The sequence below is a fragment of the Pantherophis guttatus genome, chromosome 1 (genome assembly GCF_059756535.1).
Source record: "Pantherophis guttatus breed Tessera chromosome 1, ASM5975653v1, whole genome shotgun sequence".
Classification (NCBI taxonomy): Eukaryota; Metazoa; Chordata; class Lepidosauria; order Squamata; family Colubridae; genus Pantherophis; species Pantherophis guttatus.
Window position 1 is genome coordinate 326,684,870 of NC_142063.1, and position 20,881 is coordinate 326,705,750.

Sequence of the window (20,881 nt, forward strand, 5' to 3'; positions counted from 1 at the left end):
TAATTTAATATGGCTTGATAACATAATTAATATCAAGCCAGTTTATATTGTAATACATAAAATTCAGAGAGATGGGGAAATGTTTGCTGAAACAAACATTCGTTTGACAAAACATCCACAGAAGTAAAAAGTTTTACTTCTGTGATCAATTCTGAATTTTGGATAGTGCTATTGAAAAAATCCACTAGAATGTTGCCAACTTCTTAGCTATAAGACAGTGCATACATAATGCTCTCATTAGATGACTCTAGAATCTTTCAGGTGTGTGGGAAGGAAAATTGGTATATTTATAGTTTCACAACTGCTGTGTGAGATAGATACATTATAATGAATTCTTTTATAAATTGTGTTTAAAACTGGGCAGGAATCTGATTGTGAGGTTCCAAAATTGGATTATTTGATTTCCAAGATTAAAATAAGGGAGGTGATGTGGTTCTAGGAAAATTTTCTGGAATTTGCATGGGATGTCTTTTTAAAACAATAGCAGTTAAAGTGGTAAACTTTGATCACATACTGTATTCTAATGTAAAAATTTGTACATATGTATGAAACCACTGGAAACAGCCTCTGGATAGAAATGCAAATTGAACAAATAATTATAATTTTAGCACTCAAACCGGGCATAGATTTTTGTACTCCAGTGCTTAATTTGTAGCATATTTGATTCAGAAAGAATCCTCTCTGTCCTTCAGAGAAAGAGCTATAGCTGTTTGGGGATCCTGTGTATAAACCTTGAAAACTGCCACCAGTCAGTTTGGATGCTATAGAAATATTTGATCTAATTGCCTGGAATTGTTGGAATATTGTACTTGGGATAGATACCATTCTGGAAAATTTCTGTAATGACTTCTATGCTAAGTCAGAATTAGTTGTAGCACTCAACAATTCTAAACATTAACCGGTTTAAAGATTTAGCTCAACTTTCTCCATAGAAATTGCCCATACTGTCTGGGAGTTCTGGATATCATATTTCAATACATTTGGAAGGCACCAGGTTAGGGAAACCTGCTTTAGCTAATTACCATAGATGAAAACAGACATGCATACCTAAAGCCTCATGGCTACATCCAACCCCAAAAGCCATGGGAGTGGTCTCCAAAAAGATATGACCAGTGAGATGAATAACCAGTGTTTTGAAGCCATTTTTATATGGGGATGTTAATATATGAAAATGGTACTGTTAAATATTGGTTTACTGTACAGTATTTCATTCCCCCAAAACGTGATAAATCTCATACCTGCAGTGAACACTGTATCTGATTTTATCATCAGAGTAGCCTATAAGCTAAACAAAGCTAGTGCTTTCTTCAAAGTCACACAAAGCCATGTGAAATTGGGCAAAATTTAATTAAAATTAGTTATTGAACTTTTTCTATAATAGTATACTGGGTTTCTTGAAGCCAGTCATTCAGGTGGAAGCAGAAATAGTGCAGAATTTAAGGACAAAATAAATTGCAGTTAATCTTAGACTTAATAGTTCGGTGTGGGTCCTTCAGGCTCTCTGAGCTTGCTTGTTGTCTTGCAGATGTTTCATTACTGAAATTAGGTAACATCATCAGCACTACCTGTAGTAAGGAGTGCGGTTTGCTGTCAGTTTATATTCTAATGACTTGCCCTGTCAGTGTTGGTGGGAGTGGTCTTAGAGATTCTTTGGTTGAGCTGTTTGCTGTTGGCTTCTTAGGCAGTTTCTTGATTGGGGTATTGTTTACGTGATTTTTGATCTGATGTTAATCCAGGAGTTAATCTATGTTGATCAAGGTGCTGATTGCTGGTGAAGAGGTGCTTGGGTTTTTTGTTCCCTTTTTGGCAGGTTGATTGTTTCTTTTGCGTAATCTATACATGTTATTAATCTCTATGTGTCTAATGATAGCTAATTTGTCAGAGTGCCAGGTTTCTAGAAATTCCCTGGCATTTTTGGACTTGTCTTGATCTAGAATGGTCACATTTTCCCAATTGAAACTATGGTTAAGTCTGTCTATATATTGTGAAATTGAAGAGCTTTCATCATGTCTTCTGACTGTTAGTTGGTGTTCATGGATACGTTCTGCCAGTCTTCTGCCTGTTTGTCCTACATAGTGCTTGTTGTAGTCATTACAATATATGTTGTAGATGACTCCTGTTTTTTCTTCTGGGGTTGTTGGATCTTAGTTTGCCTAGGATATTTTGAAGGGCTTTGGTTGGCTTGTGTGCTACACTGATTCCATGTAGTTGTAGTAGTCTGTTGATGATTTTGGAGATTTCTTGATGTATGGCAGTGCCATTCTTTTTAGTGTTTGTGTTGGTTGTGCTGAATTGGGTTGAGTGGTTTAGTATATCAGTATGTAAAGCAGAGGCTGAATTTATTTCCATAAGATTTAATGACAACTCTTTGCTGAAATGTCAATATCCTATTCTATGAAGATAATCTGGTCTTTCTCATTTATGATTGCTGTTTCTTGGGAAGAGATAACTATAAGATCAAGTTCAATGTTTTACACATTATACTTCCCCCCCCACCTTTTAAATAAAAGATGAGATAATTTGGTTTATGTTTTTGGCAATAGGAATATAGATAGGTGTGTCCTTTATTGCTGGTTCCTGTTTTTCTTTAATTTCTCTTTCTCTCCCCTTACCCTTCAGCTAGCCTATAAAACATGAGTTGATGTCATAAAGGTTTACAATACATGGTATATATAGAGGTTTTTATGTTATACTCAGTATTTATATCAGTAAAACACTGAAGGACTCTTGTAATTTTTCAATGTGAATCAGGAACATCGTTGTTCCTCAGCATTTTGTAAGAGGATTTCCTGATTAACCTTTGGGCACCCTATAATCTTTGGGTACTATCTACAAAAATTAAGTCACTCAGGTAAAATCATCCTGGTTCTCCCAACCTGTTAGCATTATTAGCCATCAAGTCATATTTCTAACTTGATCTTTTAGGTCTTCTTCACTCTTCCATCTTTCCTAGCATTAGAGCTTTTTCCAGAGAGCTAGATCTTTGTACAAAGTACCTGAAGTAGGTTTTCTAAATCTCTCCAACTTCAATTCCCCCCCCCAATAGTTTCTGGTTTTGGGTTAGATTGCTGAGCAGCAGTCTATCTGACTGTAATTTTTTTTAAGATAAAGAAGCAAATTTGACTCTGAATGGAAATATCTATCCAGTCTGGTTCCTCCCTAGATTTTTTAAAGGATTTGTAGGAAATGTCATGGATAGAGTTACCCTAGTTGCCCTGCTTTAAAGGGAACAAGTACTTTTTGCATACCAGAGACATTCTTGCATTATTCTGTTTATGGAAATAAATGACTCAAGATGAGCAAACATTCCCACAGTTCTGGGAGACTCCCTTGTTACAAAGGGATTTTTTCCTTCCTCAAGTATTAAGTAGTTTCAGATCTAAGTAGCATAAGGAATTTTTCTCCAGCTTTGCTAATATAAGGATCAGTGAGCTTGTCTTCTTTCTGCTTTGTTCTGTTTTATACTGAGAGAGATATGGATATACTGACACACATTCATTGTTTTTACTTATGCATAGTTGAAATGCATCTGGACAAAAAGACCACAGTCACTTCCTATGGGAAGAATCTTTGAAACTGTCATAACTCAGTAGGTACTTAGAGCACATGACCTCCTCCTTGCTGACTTCTTTAACTTGATAACTTGTACCAATAACAACCTTGCAGTCATTGTACCACTGGGTGTGATTTGATTGTCCAGCCTCTGCCTAATCTCTTTACAATGTGTATTTAAGATGAGTTGCATACAAGGTCCTACATTGTATTTTGAATTTTAACAGCATCAGTTTCTTCTCTTTGATTCTAGGGATTAAATCACCATCTGTCATATTATTTCATGTGGGGTTTTTTTTATCCTTATACCGCTTGGAACGTGTGTCACAGAGGTACCGTTGCAAGAAAAAGTATGTGAACCCCTTGGGATTACGTGGAGTTTTGCATGAATTGGTCATAAAATGTGCTCTGAACTTCATCTAAGTCACAACAATAGAAAAACACAGTCTGCTTAAAATAATACTACACAAACATTAGATGTTGCCATGGTTTAATTGAACATAACATGTAAACATTCACAGTGCAGGGAGGAAAAAGTATGTGAACCCCTATCCTAATGACTTCTCCAAGAGCTAATTGGAGCCAGGAGTGAGCCAACCTTGACTCCAATCAGTGTGATGATATTGGATGTGTTGCTGACAGCTGTCCTGCCCTTTAAAAACACACACTTGTTTTGGGTTTACTGGTTTCAAAAAGCACTGTCTGATGTGAACCATGCCTCGCAGAAAAGAGCTCTCAGAAGACCTACGATCAAGAATTGTTGACTTGCATGAAGTATCTCCAAAAGCCTTGATGTCAGGGTGGATTTGATTTAAATCGAGTTGATTTAAATCACAATTTAAATCATGATTTAAATCACTAGTAAAAAGGCTTGATTTAAATCAACTCGATTTAAATCATAATTTTTAAAGAGCAACTGTCATCTCTGCTACCCCTTTGACCCACTGTTGACTCACCAATAGTCCCAGTGTTGCAGAATATACAGCCTCATGCTACATAACTAAGCTCCATTTCATGCTGAATAAACTAAATTATTTATGTATCTTAAATAGAAAACTATCTTACGATAGATTTTTACCCCAAAAGTTTTTTATTAAAATAAATTCGATAAAAATAAAAAAAAATCCGATTTAAATAAAAAAAAAATCATTGATTTTTATCCACCCTGCTTGATGTTCATGTGTCCATGGTAAGACAGACTGTCTACAAATGGAGAAAGTTTAGCACTGTTGGTACTCTCCCTAGGCGTGGTCGTCCTGTAAAAATGACTGCAAGAGCACAGCGCAGAATGCTTCATGAGGTAAAGAAGAATCCTAGAGTGTCAGCTAAAGACCTACAGAAATCTCTGGCACATGCTAACATTTTTGTTGACACATCTACAATAAGGAAAACATTAAACAAGAATGGAGGAAGCCATTGCTGTCCAAAAAAAATATTGCAGTACGTTTGAAGTTTGCAAAAGAGCACCTGGATGTTCCACAGCACTACTGGCAAAATATACTGTGGACAGATGAAACCAAAATTGAGTTGTTTGGGAAGAACACACAACATTATGTGTGGAGAAAAAAAGGCACAGCACACCAACATCAAAACCTCATCCCCACTGTAAAACATAGCGGAGGGAGCATCATGGTTTGGGGCTGCTTTTCTGCCTCAGGGCCTGGACAGATTGTTGTCATTGATGGGAAAATGAATTCCAGAGTTTATCAAGACATTTTGCAGGAAAACGTACGGCCATCTGTCCCCCAACTGAAGCTCCGCAGAGGATGGGTGATGCAACAGGACAATGACCCAAAGCATACAAGTAATTCAACAAAAAAATGGCTTCAACAGCACAGAATACGCCTTCTGGAGTGTCCCAGTCAGAGTCCTGACCTCAACCCGATTGAAATGCTGTGGCATGACCTTAAGAGAGCGATTCACACCAGACATCCCAAGAATATTGCTACACTGAAACAGTTTTGTGAAGAGGAGTGGTCCAAAATTACTCCAGATCGTTGTGCAGGTCTGATCTGCAACTACAGGAAACGTTTGGTTGAGGTTATTGCTGCCAAAGGAGGGTCAACCAGTTATTAAGTCCAAAGGTTCACATACTTTTTCCTCCCTGCACTGTGAATGTTTACATGTTATGTTCAATTAAACCATGGCAACATCTAATGTTTGTGTAGTATTATTTTAAGCAGACTGTGTTTTTCTATTGTTGTGACTTAGATGAAGTTCAGAGCACATTTTATGACCAATTCATGCAAAACTCCACGTAATCCCAAGGGGTTCACATACTTTTTCTTGCAACTGTATACTAGTCAGCCTAAGAGTCTGATTATTTGGAAGTTGAATTGGTGTGAAGTCACTTTGTCCTATGTGATAATGATACCATAGTTGTGGAATGTTGGGAGTTGAAGTCCATAAACATTAGAAGTTGTTAAGGTTGAGAAACACTGGGCTATAGCATCGTAGGGTTTTGAGTGTCTACTGCTGAATTGGCAAATTTGACAGTTTATGACACTCTGTGGACACTGATAGCTCTGATATTCTATAGTTGCACCTCTACTATGGCAAAAGTTTGACTACCACTAACAGTGCTGCATGGTTGCTTTCTTTAGTTTTTCAGGGGAAGTGCCATTTGGATTCCTTAACATTGCCCTTGATACTATCAATAATGAAAGACATGTTGGAAATACCAGAGGAGACTTATCCTGTGGCAAAGAACTGGCAGCATGACCTAAATGTTTCTCAGTTTTAGTTTCTGGATTGTCTCATGGCAATAATGGGGAATGCCTAAGGACACTTTCCTATGTGTCACAGAACTGAGAGCTTTCTTTAATTGATTAGCAAATGATGGGCGAGAGAGAGAGATATATGGTGATGGAAAAGAATTTGCCCAATAGGAAAAATATAACTATTAATGAAGGCAAAACTGTATGTTAATGGTGAGATCTATTTCATGAATTAATCAGTAATAATGAAAATATGCCAGTTGAAGCCAAAGAGTAGGCAATCTTGTTTTTGAGTTCATATGTGTGCATATTTATGTGTTTGGTGTATATGTATATGGGAATGTCTTGTAAGTTGAAATAAAATGGCAAAAACCTTTGTAATAGTTAATCAGCAATGATTCTATATTATATTAATTCTTTAAGTTTCAAAACATTTGCTATGTAATGTACGTAATTTGCTATGCAAATTATCCTATTTGATAGAGGAAAACATCCAGAACACTTCCTATTTTCTACGTTGAAATAAGTTACACATATTTGTTTTTTAGCAGTTATCATTGTACTTCTGGTTAGCATGAGGCCGGGGAGTTATAATTTTTTTGTTACCATGGGGATGCTGCAGTGATTGTAAGTGTGATAAACGGTCATAAGTCACTTTTTTTCAGTGCTGTTGTAATTTTAAACAATCACTAAATGAACTCTTGTAAGTCGAAGATTACCTGTAAAACAAAATAGCCTGCTTTTTCTGTGAGTTGTGCAAGAATGCCTAAATTGCTCTCTCTTTCCTCTTTGTAGCAGGAGCAAAATGAGTGTGAAGTCAGAACGCCGAGGGATCCATGTTGATCAGTCAGAACTGCTTTGCAAGAAAGGATGTGGTTACTATGGTAACGTAGCTTGGCAGGGCTACTGCTCCAAATGCTGGAGAGAAGAGTACCAAAAAGCCAGGCAGAAGCAAATCCAGGAAGATTGGGAGCTTGCTGAGAGGTAAGATTATGCCGAGGAAGTGATGAGGTCCAGGTTGTTTTTTCTGTGAACAACAATGATACGCTCCCTCATCAACTAAACTACATGAAATATTGTTTGGGTTTTAAGACGCAACTTTTAGTCTCGGCAGAGTGCATGTTCACTGGCTGTATCAGGTGACTAAAGCTTCAGATTGCTTTCATGAAGCTGCAGTATGAAACATGTTTAGCTAGATACTGACAATAGCGTTCATCTTTGAAACAGATACTTTTAAATTAAAATTAAATTTCAGGTACATTTCATATATATCCTACTTTAGATCAGGGGTCTCCAACCTGTGGGCTGCAGCCCACTACCAGGCTGTGGCCTGTTGTCCACTGGGCCGCATGAGTGGCTGGCCAGTGCGCGGGCATGTGTGTGCGCGCACAGCCCCCCATTCATGCTAGCATCGCCTTGGGCATTGCACGGGTACTAGCACCGTGCACATGTTCACAGCCCCATTTCTGGCGTGTACACGCTTACGGCCCTGTTCACACATGTGCATGTAAAGGCGCCTGCCCCTTCCCTACGAGCTGCCAACCCAGAAAGGTTGGGGAACTCTGCTTTAGATGACATAGCAGACAGGAAGGCTCTAGATCAGGCCTGCACAACAAGCAGCTTGAGTCGCCTGCCAGTATTATAAAAATAGAATAAATTCTTCATTGCCTGAAAAATGTACTGCCAAGCACCTCCAAGCCTCCGTGCCACCACTAGCTCCAGTATTACCACCATTCCACTTCCTGTCAAACAGTTGATTGGTGTGACAAGTAGTCCTCTGAAGCTTGTGTCAATGTGGGCCTTTCCCCTCTCAGTTGTGTAGCAGGCCTGCTCTAGGTCACAAGAGTGCATCTTCTTGGGGGGGTGGGGGGGACTTGAGTGGCCCAGTGAGCCACTCATAGTACTGAATGATGTACTATGGGCCATGTTGCAGTTGGGTGGGCTATATTTAAGTTTTGTACAATTATCATTTTTCTTAGGGGAAGGTTGATAAAACATACTTTTCTACCAAAAGGAAAAATACCTTATATTTACCAGAGGAGAGTGCTACGATACTGAAATTGTTTTCTCTAGGTATTATAAGAACGGGCTTTCTCCCTATCTAATACTGGTGTAGAGTGAAACTGCCTTTATAGTTTTGGGTTAGGGGCACATTGAATTTTGCCCTTGAAATACTGTTATTTTGGGGAACTGCATTGGTTGCCAGTTAGCTTTTGGTTGCAATTCAGTATGCTGATTGTCACCTTTAAAGCTGCTTTATTCATGATTCAGGGACCAGATACCAATTAGACTACTTTCTCTGGATTGAATCTGTTTACCCAGTGAAATCAGAAAGAAAGAACTTGCTGAAGGTCCCTTGTTTGAGGGAATGCCACATAAAGGGACTTGGGGGCAAGTCTTGCCAGTGATGGCCTCTTTTTATAGAACCTTTTCTTGGACATTTGGTCCTCCTCTACCTTATGAAGGGTTATAAACATTCTGCTCTTTAGGAATGCATTTGGATATGGAGATGTTTGGCCTACGCTTATAGGTAGTACTAACATAGTATATTGCCGTGATGGCGAACCTATGGCACGGGTGCCACTGGTGGCATATCAGTGGGCATGCAAGCTCAGCTCCAGCACGCATACGTGCACCAGCCAGCTGATTTTTGGGCCTTCTGGGCCCACCAGAAGTCAGGAAACATGCTGTTTCTGGCCTCCGGAGGGCCTCTGGGGGGGTGGGGAAGGCCATTTTCGCCCTCCCCAGGCTCTAGAAAGGCTCTGGAGCCTGGGGAGAGTGAAAAACGGGCCTACTGGACCCACCATGCCATCGCGTGCCAAAAGCGGGGGGGGCACAGGGGGGGCAGGGTGCATAGAATTATGGATGTGGGCACGCGTGCATGTGACCCCTCATGCTCCCCCTGCTTTTGGCACCTGATGGCAAAAAGGTTAGCCATCACTGGTATATTGGTTGGTGCTTTGTGTTTCCAGTCTTTTTAAACCTGTTTTTTGTCTTCCATAAGTCACTTAGTATAAATTTAGCAGCATAGACCAGTAAATAGGTATATTGGTAAATAATAGTGCAAACAAGAATGTTAACCTACCAAGTGGACTGTGATGATATTTCTCATTGATGTAGCACTCATCACTTTCCTGAAAAGCATCAGGAAAAGAATACCGACACATAAAACCATCATGGTTCAGTAGTTTCTATTCTGGCACTACATTTGGTCTGCACAATGTAGACAAAGCTCTGGAGTCTGTCTTACTTGTGGCTATTTTTCATATGAACCACAACCGCCGGTGGCTTTGTGTAATCTGAACTAATTCAGTGATTCTGGAAATGTATCAAGCTTGGACCAATTATTTTGAGGCTATAATACACTGTTTCAGACTGTAATCACTTTCAGAATTGTTGAAATAGCTTGTTTCAAAAATATGAAATAATTGCCTTGAACATGAAATGGGACATTTTGAAGTTGAAATAGTTTGAATATCCCTAAGAAGCCTGGGTCTAGCAACATAATATATGAAACTTGCTAGTCGTTTGGCAATACTTTTTAAGGGAATTGAGACTGTTTATTATTCTTCCCAATGTAGACTACAGCGTGAGGAAGAAGAGGCCTATGCTAATACTCAGCACACTCATGGGGCTCAGTCACTTACTTTCACAAAATTTGAGGAAAAAAAAACAAGCGAGAAGCTGCGGAAAGTGGCAACAGTGAAGAAATTCTTCGGAGCATCTTCGCGTCCTGGAACTAAGAAGGGTAAGGTGGACAGAAGAAACGAAAGAGAAATGTTTGCTTCTTAAAGACATTATTATGGAAGAGGTTGCTGGGAAGGTACTGATCTGATTCATTGATCTTCTCCATTTCTTGTGAGCATGTGCATTGGGCATTCTGCCATCTAAGTCATTTCCTTTGGAATCTTCTACTATTATCTGGAAAGTAGAAGTTTCATAGTAATAGAAGGTTCTAGAGTGTCTTACTTCAGCATTGAAAGCCTTTCACATACACTGCCTTGATTGTTAAAACAGTTGTAGACTGTGGTTAAAACATAGTATGGAGAAAACTACATTCTAAACTCTAGAAAGCCATAAACTCTCAGGTTCAGCAATAGTGGATCTCCTGAAAATACACCACTGCTGAACCTGAAAGGCTTCTGGAGAGGCTTACAGGCAGTTCTTGACTTACAACCACAATTGGGGCTGGAACTTCTGTTGATAAGGGATGCAGTTGCTAAATGAGTTGTGCCTGGTTTTGTGAACTTCTTTATTGTAGTTGTTAAGAATCTGACTTCCCCCCATTGACTTTGTTTGTCCGAAACCTCTTTGAAAGTTTGTAAATGGTGACCCCGTGACACTACAACACTCATAAATGTGAGGACCGGTCATAAGTCAGTGCTGTCATAACTTTAAAGAGTTGTTAAACAAATGGTTGTAAGTCGAGGACTACCTGTACATTGGAGGATGGTATGAATGAACTCCAATCTCTTAGTTTTGGTAATATTGATGAATATCAGAAGTCAATACTGTGGTTAAAGGTGTCCCTTATAGTTATTTGATTGTTAAACAGCTGGCTGGTTTAGATGCTTTGAAATTCTCATAAACTCATGTCCTGCATTTGGATAAACATTTTTAACAGTAACTTTGAAATTCTGAGGGATTTTTCATTCGAAGGGTCATTAGGATAACCAGTCACAGTTCTGAGACTTTCAGATAGAGAGCTACCTTCAAAGTGATGAATCACTGATAAACATATTGAACAATAAGTTGTTGGAAGCAAGCGAGACTCTGGACTCAGATCTTAAGCCATAAGTCAGTGTCATGTTTTGTCTTCTGAATAATGAACAAAAATGAATGCTTAAAAGTTCAGGACTCTAGATTAAGTAAGAAAGGGTTCTTATCAAATCTTTCAGTAGATACTCGATGTCAGTCCAAGAAGGGAAAAAGTTAAGGGAAAAAGGAAGATTTAAGAGACTGATTTTATTACATTTGTTTGTTATCCTTACAAAACTGCTTGAGTATGGGCTGATATGAAGGAACTCAAAGGTTTAAACAAAGCAAACATTAGCAGGCACAAATATTAAGGTAGTTCTGAAACACAGAAAAACAACAGCTGTGCAGCAATTTTAAAGGACCTGTGTGAATGAAAGTTTCTTGCGATCTGATGAAAGCAGGTAATTGTATCCCTTTTCTTACTAAAATCAGCACAAATGAGTAGCATATGAAAGTTGTATTTTATAAGACTGCATAAATAGTTGTCAAATTTGATTTGTGTTTAAGTACTTTTTACTTAATTTTATAACCCTCTTGTCATATATTTTTTTTTACAAAAATCAACAATTTAAGGAACAATAAAGTGGTAAAATACAACTATCAATTAAATTCAGGAGCAGTTAAAATTTAATTTTACAACAACATCCAGACAACACCTGCTGGAATAAAACTGCTGCTGATTGAAATTAGCAGTGGTGGACTTAAATATGCATTTTGGAAAACTATTTCAAATTCTGTCTACTACAACTGAAAAATATCTATGGAGATTCTCAATCATCCAGGTCATGGTTGTCCCAAAGGTGCTTTTTCCAAAAGGCAATTGGTCTTTCTTTTTTTGTATTTTTTTTTTAAATTCACTTCTTATCCAAGAACTAAAGAAACTTTTTGGATGAGAAATGAATCATTTTCAAAGAAAAACAAGAACAAAGCCCTGTTGCTTTTTTTTGGTGGTGGGAGGGGAAGGGGGGGAAAAAACCTTTGGGGCTACAACTGGAAAGACTAAAGTGTCAGCTTACTATAAATCCAACAACAGCAGTGGGCCCAAAGAAATATTTTGAAGGTGGCGTGTTCAGATAGGCATACAAGGAATAATAGAAAATTTTGCTTAGTTATTGGCCTATCTGCTCAATGGCCATGATTAAAATCTTGTCGTTCCACTGGCAGCTCTTTAACACCTCCTTTCTGCTTTTTGTGTGTGTGTTACTCTTGATTAACATCTTTTATGTGCATGTGCAGTTTGGAATATTAAATCAACCTTAGAGCTGGTTGCATGTTTCCCCAAAGCAGCTTGTTTTCACGTGTCACCCATTCTGCGCTTATTGCATGTTTCGAAATACGTTTTCCCTTCTTCATTCATCACTTTGAAAGTGCTTGACCCCCAGATGTCCAAGCTATTATATACTGCCATCTCTTTCTGTAGATCAGACCAGGAACCATAGATCCATTGCCTCCCTTCTTCATTTCCCCTATTGCCTGTGGCTGCCCTGCTTGCTGTTTTGCATTTGCTCTAGCCATTCAGGAATCCAGTTTTAAGCCTGAACAGCTTGAGGAAGAAGTCAGTGCTGATAATCTTCTAAGGCATTTGAAGGAGATGTTTACTCCGTCTTGGGAGCTTGCTTCTCCTGCTGAAGGTAATACAGCACAGAGGGTCAAACCATGCGCGTGCTTGTTTTAGTGGCTTTGCAGAATCCAAGCTAGAATTATGCCAGGAGTAACTTACTGTACCTTCTAAACCTAAACAGTTATGCTAGAGAGAAGTACAGACAATAGAAGGGTTTAAAAAAAAATTATGGAGCCTAAACCTAGTTTTTTTCTCCCTTCAACAGAAAATACGGTAAAGTCTGTTAAATATTTGCTTGGTTAAGTTATAAAGTTAATCTTCAAGCAAAGCTAAAAATTGATGAAGTCTTGATAATTTTGAATCTAAATATTTTAATTTTGACTATATAAATTTGATTAATAATTTTTTGAAAAGGCAAATTATAAGGCACTTTCTTGATTAATTCAATCAAAATTTTGCTCAGGCCGTAACAGTGGAAAAACAGAAATTACTCATGTATTTTGAGAAATAAATGAGTTTAACTGCTGGTGGGAGTGGGGTTGTTTTCTTTGATTCAATGAAAGAGAATCTTGGCGAAGACTTGAATAAGGCTGAGTGTTTCCTTATATTGCCAGGTAGCTCATAAGTGCTCTATTTTTTGTTTTGATCGATCATTTAAATGACATCAAATAAATGCCTAAGAGATCACATAGAAACAAATGTATTTTTGTTAGCTTTTGGAAGATTCTTCCTTCTCTGGTTACAAGAAATTTAGCTGATTGCTCCTGTTGCTTCTAAGATTTCAGTAGAGATTATGCACACAATTCCATCCAAAACTAGATGTGTACTCTTAAAAAAAAGAGGCTGTATGTATATTATAAAAATCTTATGCTTTAAAAAAAAACGCTCCTGTTGGAATTCTTATTACTGTACTGACTTTCAAAGATGAGAACCAGTTTTAACAGAAATAGTTTTCTAAGAGATTTCAGATGCATGCCATGGTGCTTTTCCTTATTTTTATTCATTTGGGCTGATTATTTATGGCTTCCTTCAGCTCTCTGCCAAGTGTTTTAAAGACTGTTCAGACTGGCATACTGTGTATATTTTTAAAGATAGTTTTGATGAAAGATTAAGATTTGTTTTCTGAATTTTATCATAACAATTTATTCTGTATGTAGTCAGGTTTTCTTTTTTAAATATCATTCGGCCAGAAGATGCTGGAGGCACCAATCTTTCTATCTCCCACATCTAATACTATAAAAAAAAAAACCCAAATATTTTTAGTGTTTACTTTTTCACTCAGCCTTTTTCAACCATAACTTCCAGAGTTCTCAAATAGTTTGCCCAATTATCTTTTAGCATCAGGAGCACAGCATAATATGGAAGTTCATTTTCTCAAACAGTGTGAATGTTAAACGCCAAATAGGTAATAACATTTAAATGTGCCGCGTAGCTGATTTGTCACATCCTTTTTAAAATTAAGTTAGAAAAGACAGTGAAGGCTGCAAAGAGTGTTTTGCATCTAAAAAAAAAATATTGACTACTCTGAAGTGCAGTAGTCAGTTAGGAGCATTTGGCTGATCTTGTCTAGGCTCAGAGGCTACTGAAGGCCATCTTAATCTCTTAGCCAAATATTGACCATTGGGAAATACCAGAACTATGGGAAGTCAAAAGGTGGCCTTGAAGAAAACACTTGCAACCCACTTCCATAATGCTGCTGAAAGAACTGTTTGGGTGTGTCCATGGATTCACGAGAAGTAGAGCTCAACTCACAGGAGAGTTGATTTTTTCAAAGGCTTGGTTGCCCCCTCACACACTAAGCGCAGCCTTCCCCAACCTGTATCTCCAATAGCCAGGATATATTAAATGGAGGCGATTGTGAAGAGGAAATATATTCTAGCATTATTAGAAATGAATGAATTAAGCAAAAATGCCCAAGAATTTTGAGAAAATAGTACTGAAGAAGAATACTTGAATATTTGATAGTACTGGAAAAACTGACTTTTTCTGGAACATCCTGGTATTCAGCTGACTGCTAGCTGCAGTTCAGCAGTTCAAATCTCACCAGACTCAAGGTTGAGTCAGCCTTCCATCCTTCTGAGGTGGGTAAAATGAGGACCCAGATTGTTGGGGGCAATATGCTGATTCTGTAAACCACTTAGAGAGCTGCTGTAAAAGCACTATGAAGTGGTATATACGTCTACGTGCTATTGCTATAATGCAGAAATTTGTTTGGTACAGAAACTGACATGAAAGATATGAATACTTTTTTAGCCTATATTTGCCTTGCAAAGGCAATTCATTTTGTCAGTATTCATGTTCAGTTTCTAGGGGTGAGAAAGCTTCAGTTAGCAGATGTAATGCTTAAAATGTTAGGATAGGACCTGGGAGATCCATAGAAGCTCATTGCTCCTCCTAAGTGAAGTATCTCACAGGAATTGTTGGAGCAGGGAGAACTTGTGGGAGGGAGTCCTCTATATATTTGACATATATAAGAATCTAATAATTATATAAAATCTAAATCTAATAAAAACAGATAAGTGGTAGCCAATAACTTCATCAAACATATTTGCTATCTTAGACCCTATTGTTGTCATGTTGCAGTGGAGCAAGTCACTTAAAAGGATGACACATATTTTGTTAACCATTGAAGATAAAAGAGCAGAGGGCAGACTATATATAAGTAATGTATTAGGTTTTATAAGCATCTTGAATTAGGTTTAGAAAACAACCAAAACAGCTGATGGATCAGGCTAAATCATTAATATTTAAACATGTATTATGTATACATTACATTTAGCTGGATTTGGATTGCACAAAGGTAGATTTGATTTAAATCGAGTTGATTTAAATCACGATTTAAAACATGATTTAAATCACTAATAAAAAGGCTTGATTTAAAACAACTCGATTTAAATCGTAATTTTTAAAGAGCAACTGTCATCTCTGTCCCATAGCAGCAGCTCTTCTGACCCGCTGTTGACTCACCAACAGTCCCAATATTGCAGAATATACAGTCACATGCTACATAACTAAACTTCATTTTATGCTGAATAAACTAAATTAGTAAGGTATCTTAAATAGAAAACTATCTTTAGTTAGATTTTTGCTCCAAAAGCATTTTATTAAAATAAATTTGATAAAAATCAAAAAAATCTGATTTAAATTTAAAAAATTGGATTATATTATTTTTTTTTTAAAAAAATCATCCATTTTTATCCACCCTGCATAGCACAGGTCAAGCTGTATCTCATGTAATGCCCAAAACTGCCAGCTATATTGCAATGGGGAATAGAATCAATGGGTCATGAAAGCCATATATCTCCCTTGTGTGTCCTCAGAATCTTCTAATGAGCAATATGTAGCCCCTTGAGTAAGGACTTGCCATTCCAAGAAATGCAATGGATTATTAATGTGTACCATTAGTTCATTATCCGCCTTTTATAATATTTTCCTTGTTGGAAAATAGTTGATGTGTGTCATTAATATAACTATAACATTTTTGTTGCTGGATTTGTCGCTTTCCTTATTCATCAGAACGGAGGTCTAGCTTTCAACCATGCTTATAAAAAGACAATCATCTCGCTGTCTGGCATTTAAAGACATCCTACCTGTGTGTCCACAGGCTTCAATTAGGTATCAAGTGTAATAGCTGTTGCTGATCTCCTCTGTGCATATTTTCAAGTCATTCTCTTATTTTATTGCACTGTGTTCTGCGGTTAACACACTTTGACCATAGCTTGCAGTGGTCATAGTTGCAGAACTGGATCATGTACCCTGCAAATGTTGTGATTAGTTTTTCCTGGCAGGAATTTAAAAGCAGTGGTATTTAAAAAGCCATTTGTAGAGGCTCTGCTGGACACTTTCCTGACTGTGGCCTTTTTGTTTTTGTATGTTTGGGTTTTTTTGCTGTTCCAGAATAATTTTAGGCATGTGGAATTAATAATTGTTCTAGGAAATACTGGAAAACGGCATTGTTTTTCCTTTTTTCTGTTTAGCAACGCAAGCTATGTTTTGGAACTTGTTTCTTCTTTTGAAATGGAAATATAAAAAAGAATTATATAAGCCTAAGATTGGGGACATGTACTCTGCCAAATACTGTAGATCGGAGATAGAAATTGGGTACAAGGCTGCCATCCCTTGCATAAAATATGCAGCTTAGCTAAAAGCCACCTAACTCTTGCAGTTGCTTAACCAGATCTTTTTTAAATGGCCAATAAAGATCATTATAGCTTTACATGTTTGGGGTTTCGTTTGTAATTTTTAAAATATGCAACTGGGTTAAAAACTTCCTCTCCCCGTATGTGAGGTCAGTAGCCTATGATGCTCTAGTATTGGCAAGAACTCCGCATGTAGCCCAAGGACGTTTGCAGGAAGAACTGGGATCTTTGGACCCAATCTTGATGAGCATGTCTGAGGCATTACTTCATACTGGCTGGGAGTTATAGTCTTTGGGGTTCCTTGAGGAGTTGGAAGCAAGCCAATTGGACTGTTCCAAATCTTCTATAGAAGATGTGTATGGTATCATCCCAATAGAAAGTACCTCGTGTTATAGCTGACTCAAATGAAGCAGGGAAAGGAAAATAAAGTAAAAGTATGATTGAAATACTACATAAGCCTCAGTTACAGTTTTGATCTTTTGCACTAGCAACAGTGGTTGGATTCAGCCGGTTCGGGCTGGTTCAGGCGAACTGGTAGTTAAATTGCTCGCTGGCCATGCCCTGCCCCTTCCAGGAGTCCCCATGCGCCCCATTTTGGCTCCCAGGTAAGTGCAGGGAGGCCTCCTAGGCCCAAAATGGGGTGCAGGGGGGTGCGGTGCGCCCCTCCCATGGCCTGTTCGCTCCCAGGAAGCTGCAGGGAGGCCTCCTAGGCCCAAAACGGGGCACCGGGGTGTGCAGCGCAGCCCTCCTGTGGCCTGTTTTCGCTCCCAGGAGGCTGCAGGGAGGCCTACTAGGCCCAAAATCGGGTGCGGGGGGGCAGTGTGTGTCCCCCCCCCCCGTAGCCCGTTTTTGCTCCCAGAGGGCTTCAGGAGGCCGAGTGCTGCCTATCACACCCCCTGGCCAAGCCCATCATGGCCATGCCCACCCAGCCGGTCATTAGGGCAGAGAACTGGTTGTTAAATTATTTGAATCCCACCACTGACTAACACATAGGGTCAACCCAAGAGTATAGTAATAACCTGCCTTCCTTATGACCATGTGAATGATTGCATTTATTTCTTGAAACTTTAAAAAGAATTTAAACATTTGCATAGGCATATAACAAGTCATTTGTAAACACGTGGATCGTGAAAACCAAATATTCTTTGTTTCTTCAGTTTGTATGCTGCTGAATCACCGGCAGCTTACAACAGTATCAGACTTCTCTGCCTTCCGACACTTGTCAGCAGACCTATAAATTCCCACCTGCTAAAAAATGTGAAGTAAGCTGCCATGTTTTCATAACAAATGCCTTCATCGTTCTTCATTCCTTGTTGTCCTCACATTAATCATTGATTCTCTGTGTTAGATGCATTAGTGTTTGGCTTGCATTTGTGAGGTGCTGATTAAAATTCTTTGTGTTTTATTTCTTTGTCTCCTGCTCCTCTCCCTTCATCCTGCTACATTTGCATCTTCTGTGCTTCATTCTGAATAGCGCTGGTTAGCAAACTGAAAGGTGGGTGAATTGATGCTGTTTAGACAGAACAACCTTTTTAGTCTCGCATTTTGTTTCTTTTTGGATGGGCTCGAAATACTATGAATTTTAACCTAGGAGAGAGATGTATTCAAATATATCAGTGTACTGAATATGAATTAGGTCCATAGAACTTGCATTTTATAGTCAACCAAATTTATATTCTTGCATTTCACTGCCCCTTTTATTGCCTGTCATGTCAAAAACTCATATTTAGTATTTCCATGGATGCATCATTCACTGAATAATAGTTTGGCTAATATAGACTCATTTGCTGCTTGTCTCATGATACTCCCTTGGCATATACTAAACTGGGGAATGGGCAATATGGTGCCAGTTTAATACCTCCTTTCAGGCTTGCTTGTGCCACTGAGTTTATTCTTATTTTAAATTAATTTTAAAAAGTTAAATGCTATGTTCTGTCCTTCACCAGGTAATTCTTCCTGGGTCTTTAATCTACTATATTCTTGTGATCTTCAGTATGAATGCTGGCTGGGTTTCTTTGGACCACCACAATCCCTCTGACAGGATTGTTGTTATGAGGAAAATGGGAGGAGGAAGGAGTAAATTCACCACCTTGAGTATAATAAATAATAAAGGTGGGATAAAAAAATCCACATATACATGTCCCAGGATAATGTTTCAGGATCCAATCTGGATTGGTCACTGGGACCAGAGGTTTAGCCTTCCGAGCTTTCAGACTCGTGCTGGAGCCCATCCTCAGGGAACTTCTCTCTGCTGGAATGTAGATAGAAGTTCTCTGAAGATGGGCTTTAGCTGGAGTCCGAAAGCTCGGAAGATTAAACCTCTCGTCCCGGTGACCCACTTAGATTGGATCCTGCAAGTCCAAATAAATAAAATCTGGGTGGACTCTGACTGCGTATGTAATTACACTTTTCTTACTGTAATTATCTCCCTTATAAAGAGCTTTTAAGGGAGCAGCTAATGATGAAATTGTTGGATTTAACTATTGTTCAATTATTTGCTTTTTCGTTCAAAGTTGAGTATAACATTGAAAAAAGCTGTGATGTGCATGAAAGGATTTGTTATAAAGGTTTTTGTCTTAAGCTGATTATTTAATATTAAAATCTCCATTGTATTGTTATTTAATGTGTGTGTGTCATGTTAATGAAAATAGATGTACAGAGCAAATTTAGGACGAATTAAATAGGGAGAATTAAAATAGCAAAAAGTAGAAAAAGACAAAACAGAAAATAATTTTTAAAAACCTATTAGGTTTCTGACTTCTTCCTTTTTATACACCTGCTATTTTGCACTACAGTACTCTATTAGTGCCATTAATGAATCACAGGAAATAATCGTATCATGTGAATTTGTACTATCTGAAATGCTATTTTTGTGGTGAAAAATATAATTGATTCCAGCTCGACAGAAATAGGCAATGAAAAAGTTTAAACAGAAATGTTATTTGTATATTAATGAAATATTGCGGTAAAGGATAAAAGAAATATACTTTAAATTTATGGTGAACAATGTCACAGAGTATTATAGAAAGCAAAATAAATTTTTTAAAATTACTAGAATTAAGGCACTCCAACATCACTGAAACAATCCTTCTGTTTCATGACGTTTCCAACATTTATTACAGGATGATCTGTCTATCTTAGATATTACTGATGGAGTTGTATACCACTTGTAAAATAATTATATACCAATCTTCCTTTGGGTTATAATTTGGTATGGGTTTTATAGATAAGGTCCATGATTCTTCCCATTGTTGTGCTCTAATTATTTCTTTAAAATTTTGCATCCATGTTTTTGTTTGTTATGCTATTTATTTGTTGCTATTCCTTTAAAGATTTGCATCCATTTTTTGCTTGTTATGTCTCAGTATCATATTTCAGTAGAGTTTACATAATATAAAATGCCCTCATAGGTGGCGTTGGGTTTGTATTAACATTTCAATGTTTCATTTAAGAAACATTTCTTTCTTAATGCCCCTCCTTCCTTCTTGAGATCTAATTGTATCACCTGACTATTTGTAAATACATCAACAATTGTAGATTCCAGTTTTTGCTAAGTAGTACTTGCTGTGTTTTTAGTTTATTCATAGAATCTGAGTTAACCATATCTACATATGTAATTATATTTTCCTTGCTGCAATTAACTCCAAGGTGAAAAATATTTGAAGGAGAAGCTAGAGTGCTAAAACACATCCTATAGCTGTAGCTTTTAAAGTTATGGCAGCTTGAGCAAAGATAAGAAGCAGTGTTTCCAGAAAATGCTACAAGTGATAGTAGATTAATGGACTCCCTTACCTTATTTCTGTAAACACTTTACAAGATTTGTCACAGTGATCCATGTGAAGACTGCAGCTTACATATATTGCCTCTTAGAAAGGGTTTGATAAGTAGTATGTGTTAGTTAATTGCTTTAACCAGCCACTTTTCTAAAAAGTAGGACACAGGCACAAGGTCTGATTAAACATTTGATAGCTAGGGAAAATTGACTCTTGATAAATTGTGTCTGTCATGCAGCAGACATCTGAGGTTGTAATTTCCATCTGAGAAACGCTTATTGGCTGCAATTCTAGTTTAGCTTACAAGTAGTAGAAAATAAACCTTCAAGGTTTTGTGTGTGGAGTGTTTCCCCCCCCCCAACAATGAATAGCTTCTTCTTT

The 20,881-nt window shown here is 37.8% G+C and overlaps 1 protein-coding gene across 2 annotated transcripts in view; it reads left to right on the forward strand.

Annotated features, from left to right (window-relative positions):
• RABGEF1 (RAB guanine nucleotide exchange factor 1) overlaps positions 1-20,881 on the forward strand; it is a 39,085-nt gene that overhangs the window by 1,239 nt on the left and 16,965 nt on the right. The window contains exons 2-3 of one of the 2 annotated variants that reach the window (XM_034420959.2): positions 7,065-7,253; positions 9,851-10,017. In XM_034420959.2, coding sequence (XP_034276850.1) covers positions 7,075-7,253; positions 9,851-10,017 — 346 coding nt within the window. In that variant the 5' untranslated portion in view covers positions 7,065-7,074. Of the gene's footprint in view, positions 1-7,064; positions 7,254-9,850; positions 10,018-18,204; positions 18,223-20,881 lie in introns of those variants that run through there. The other variant, XM_034420960.3, reaches the window with a different exon arrangement.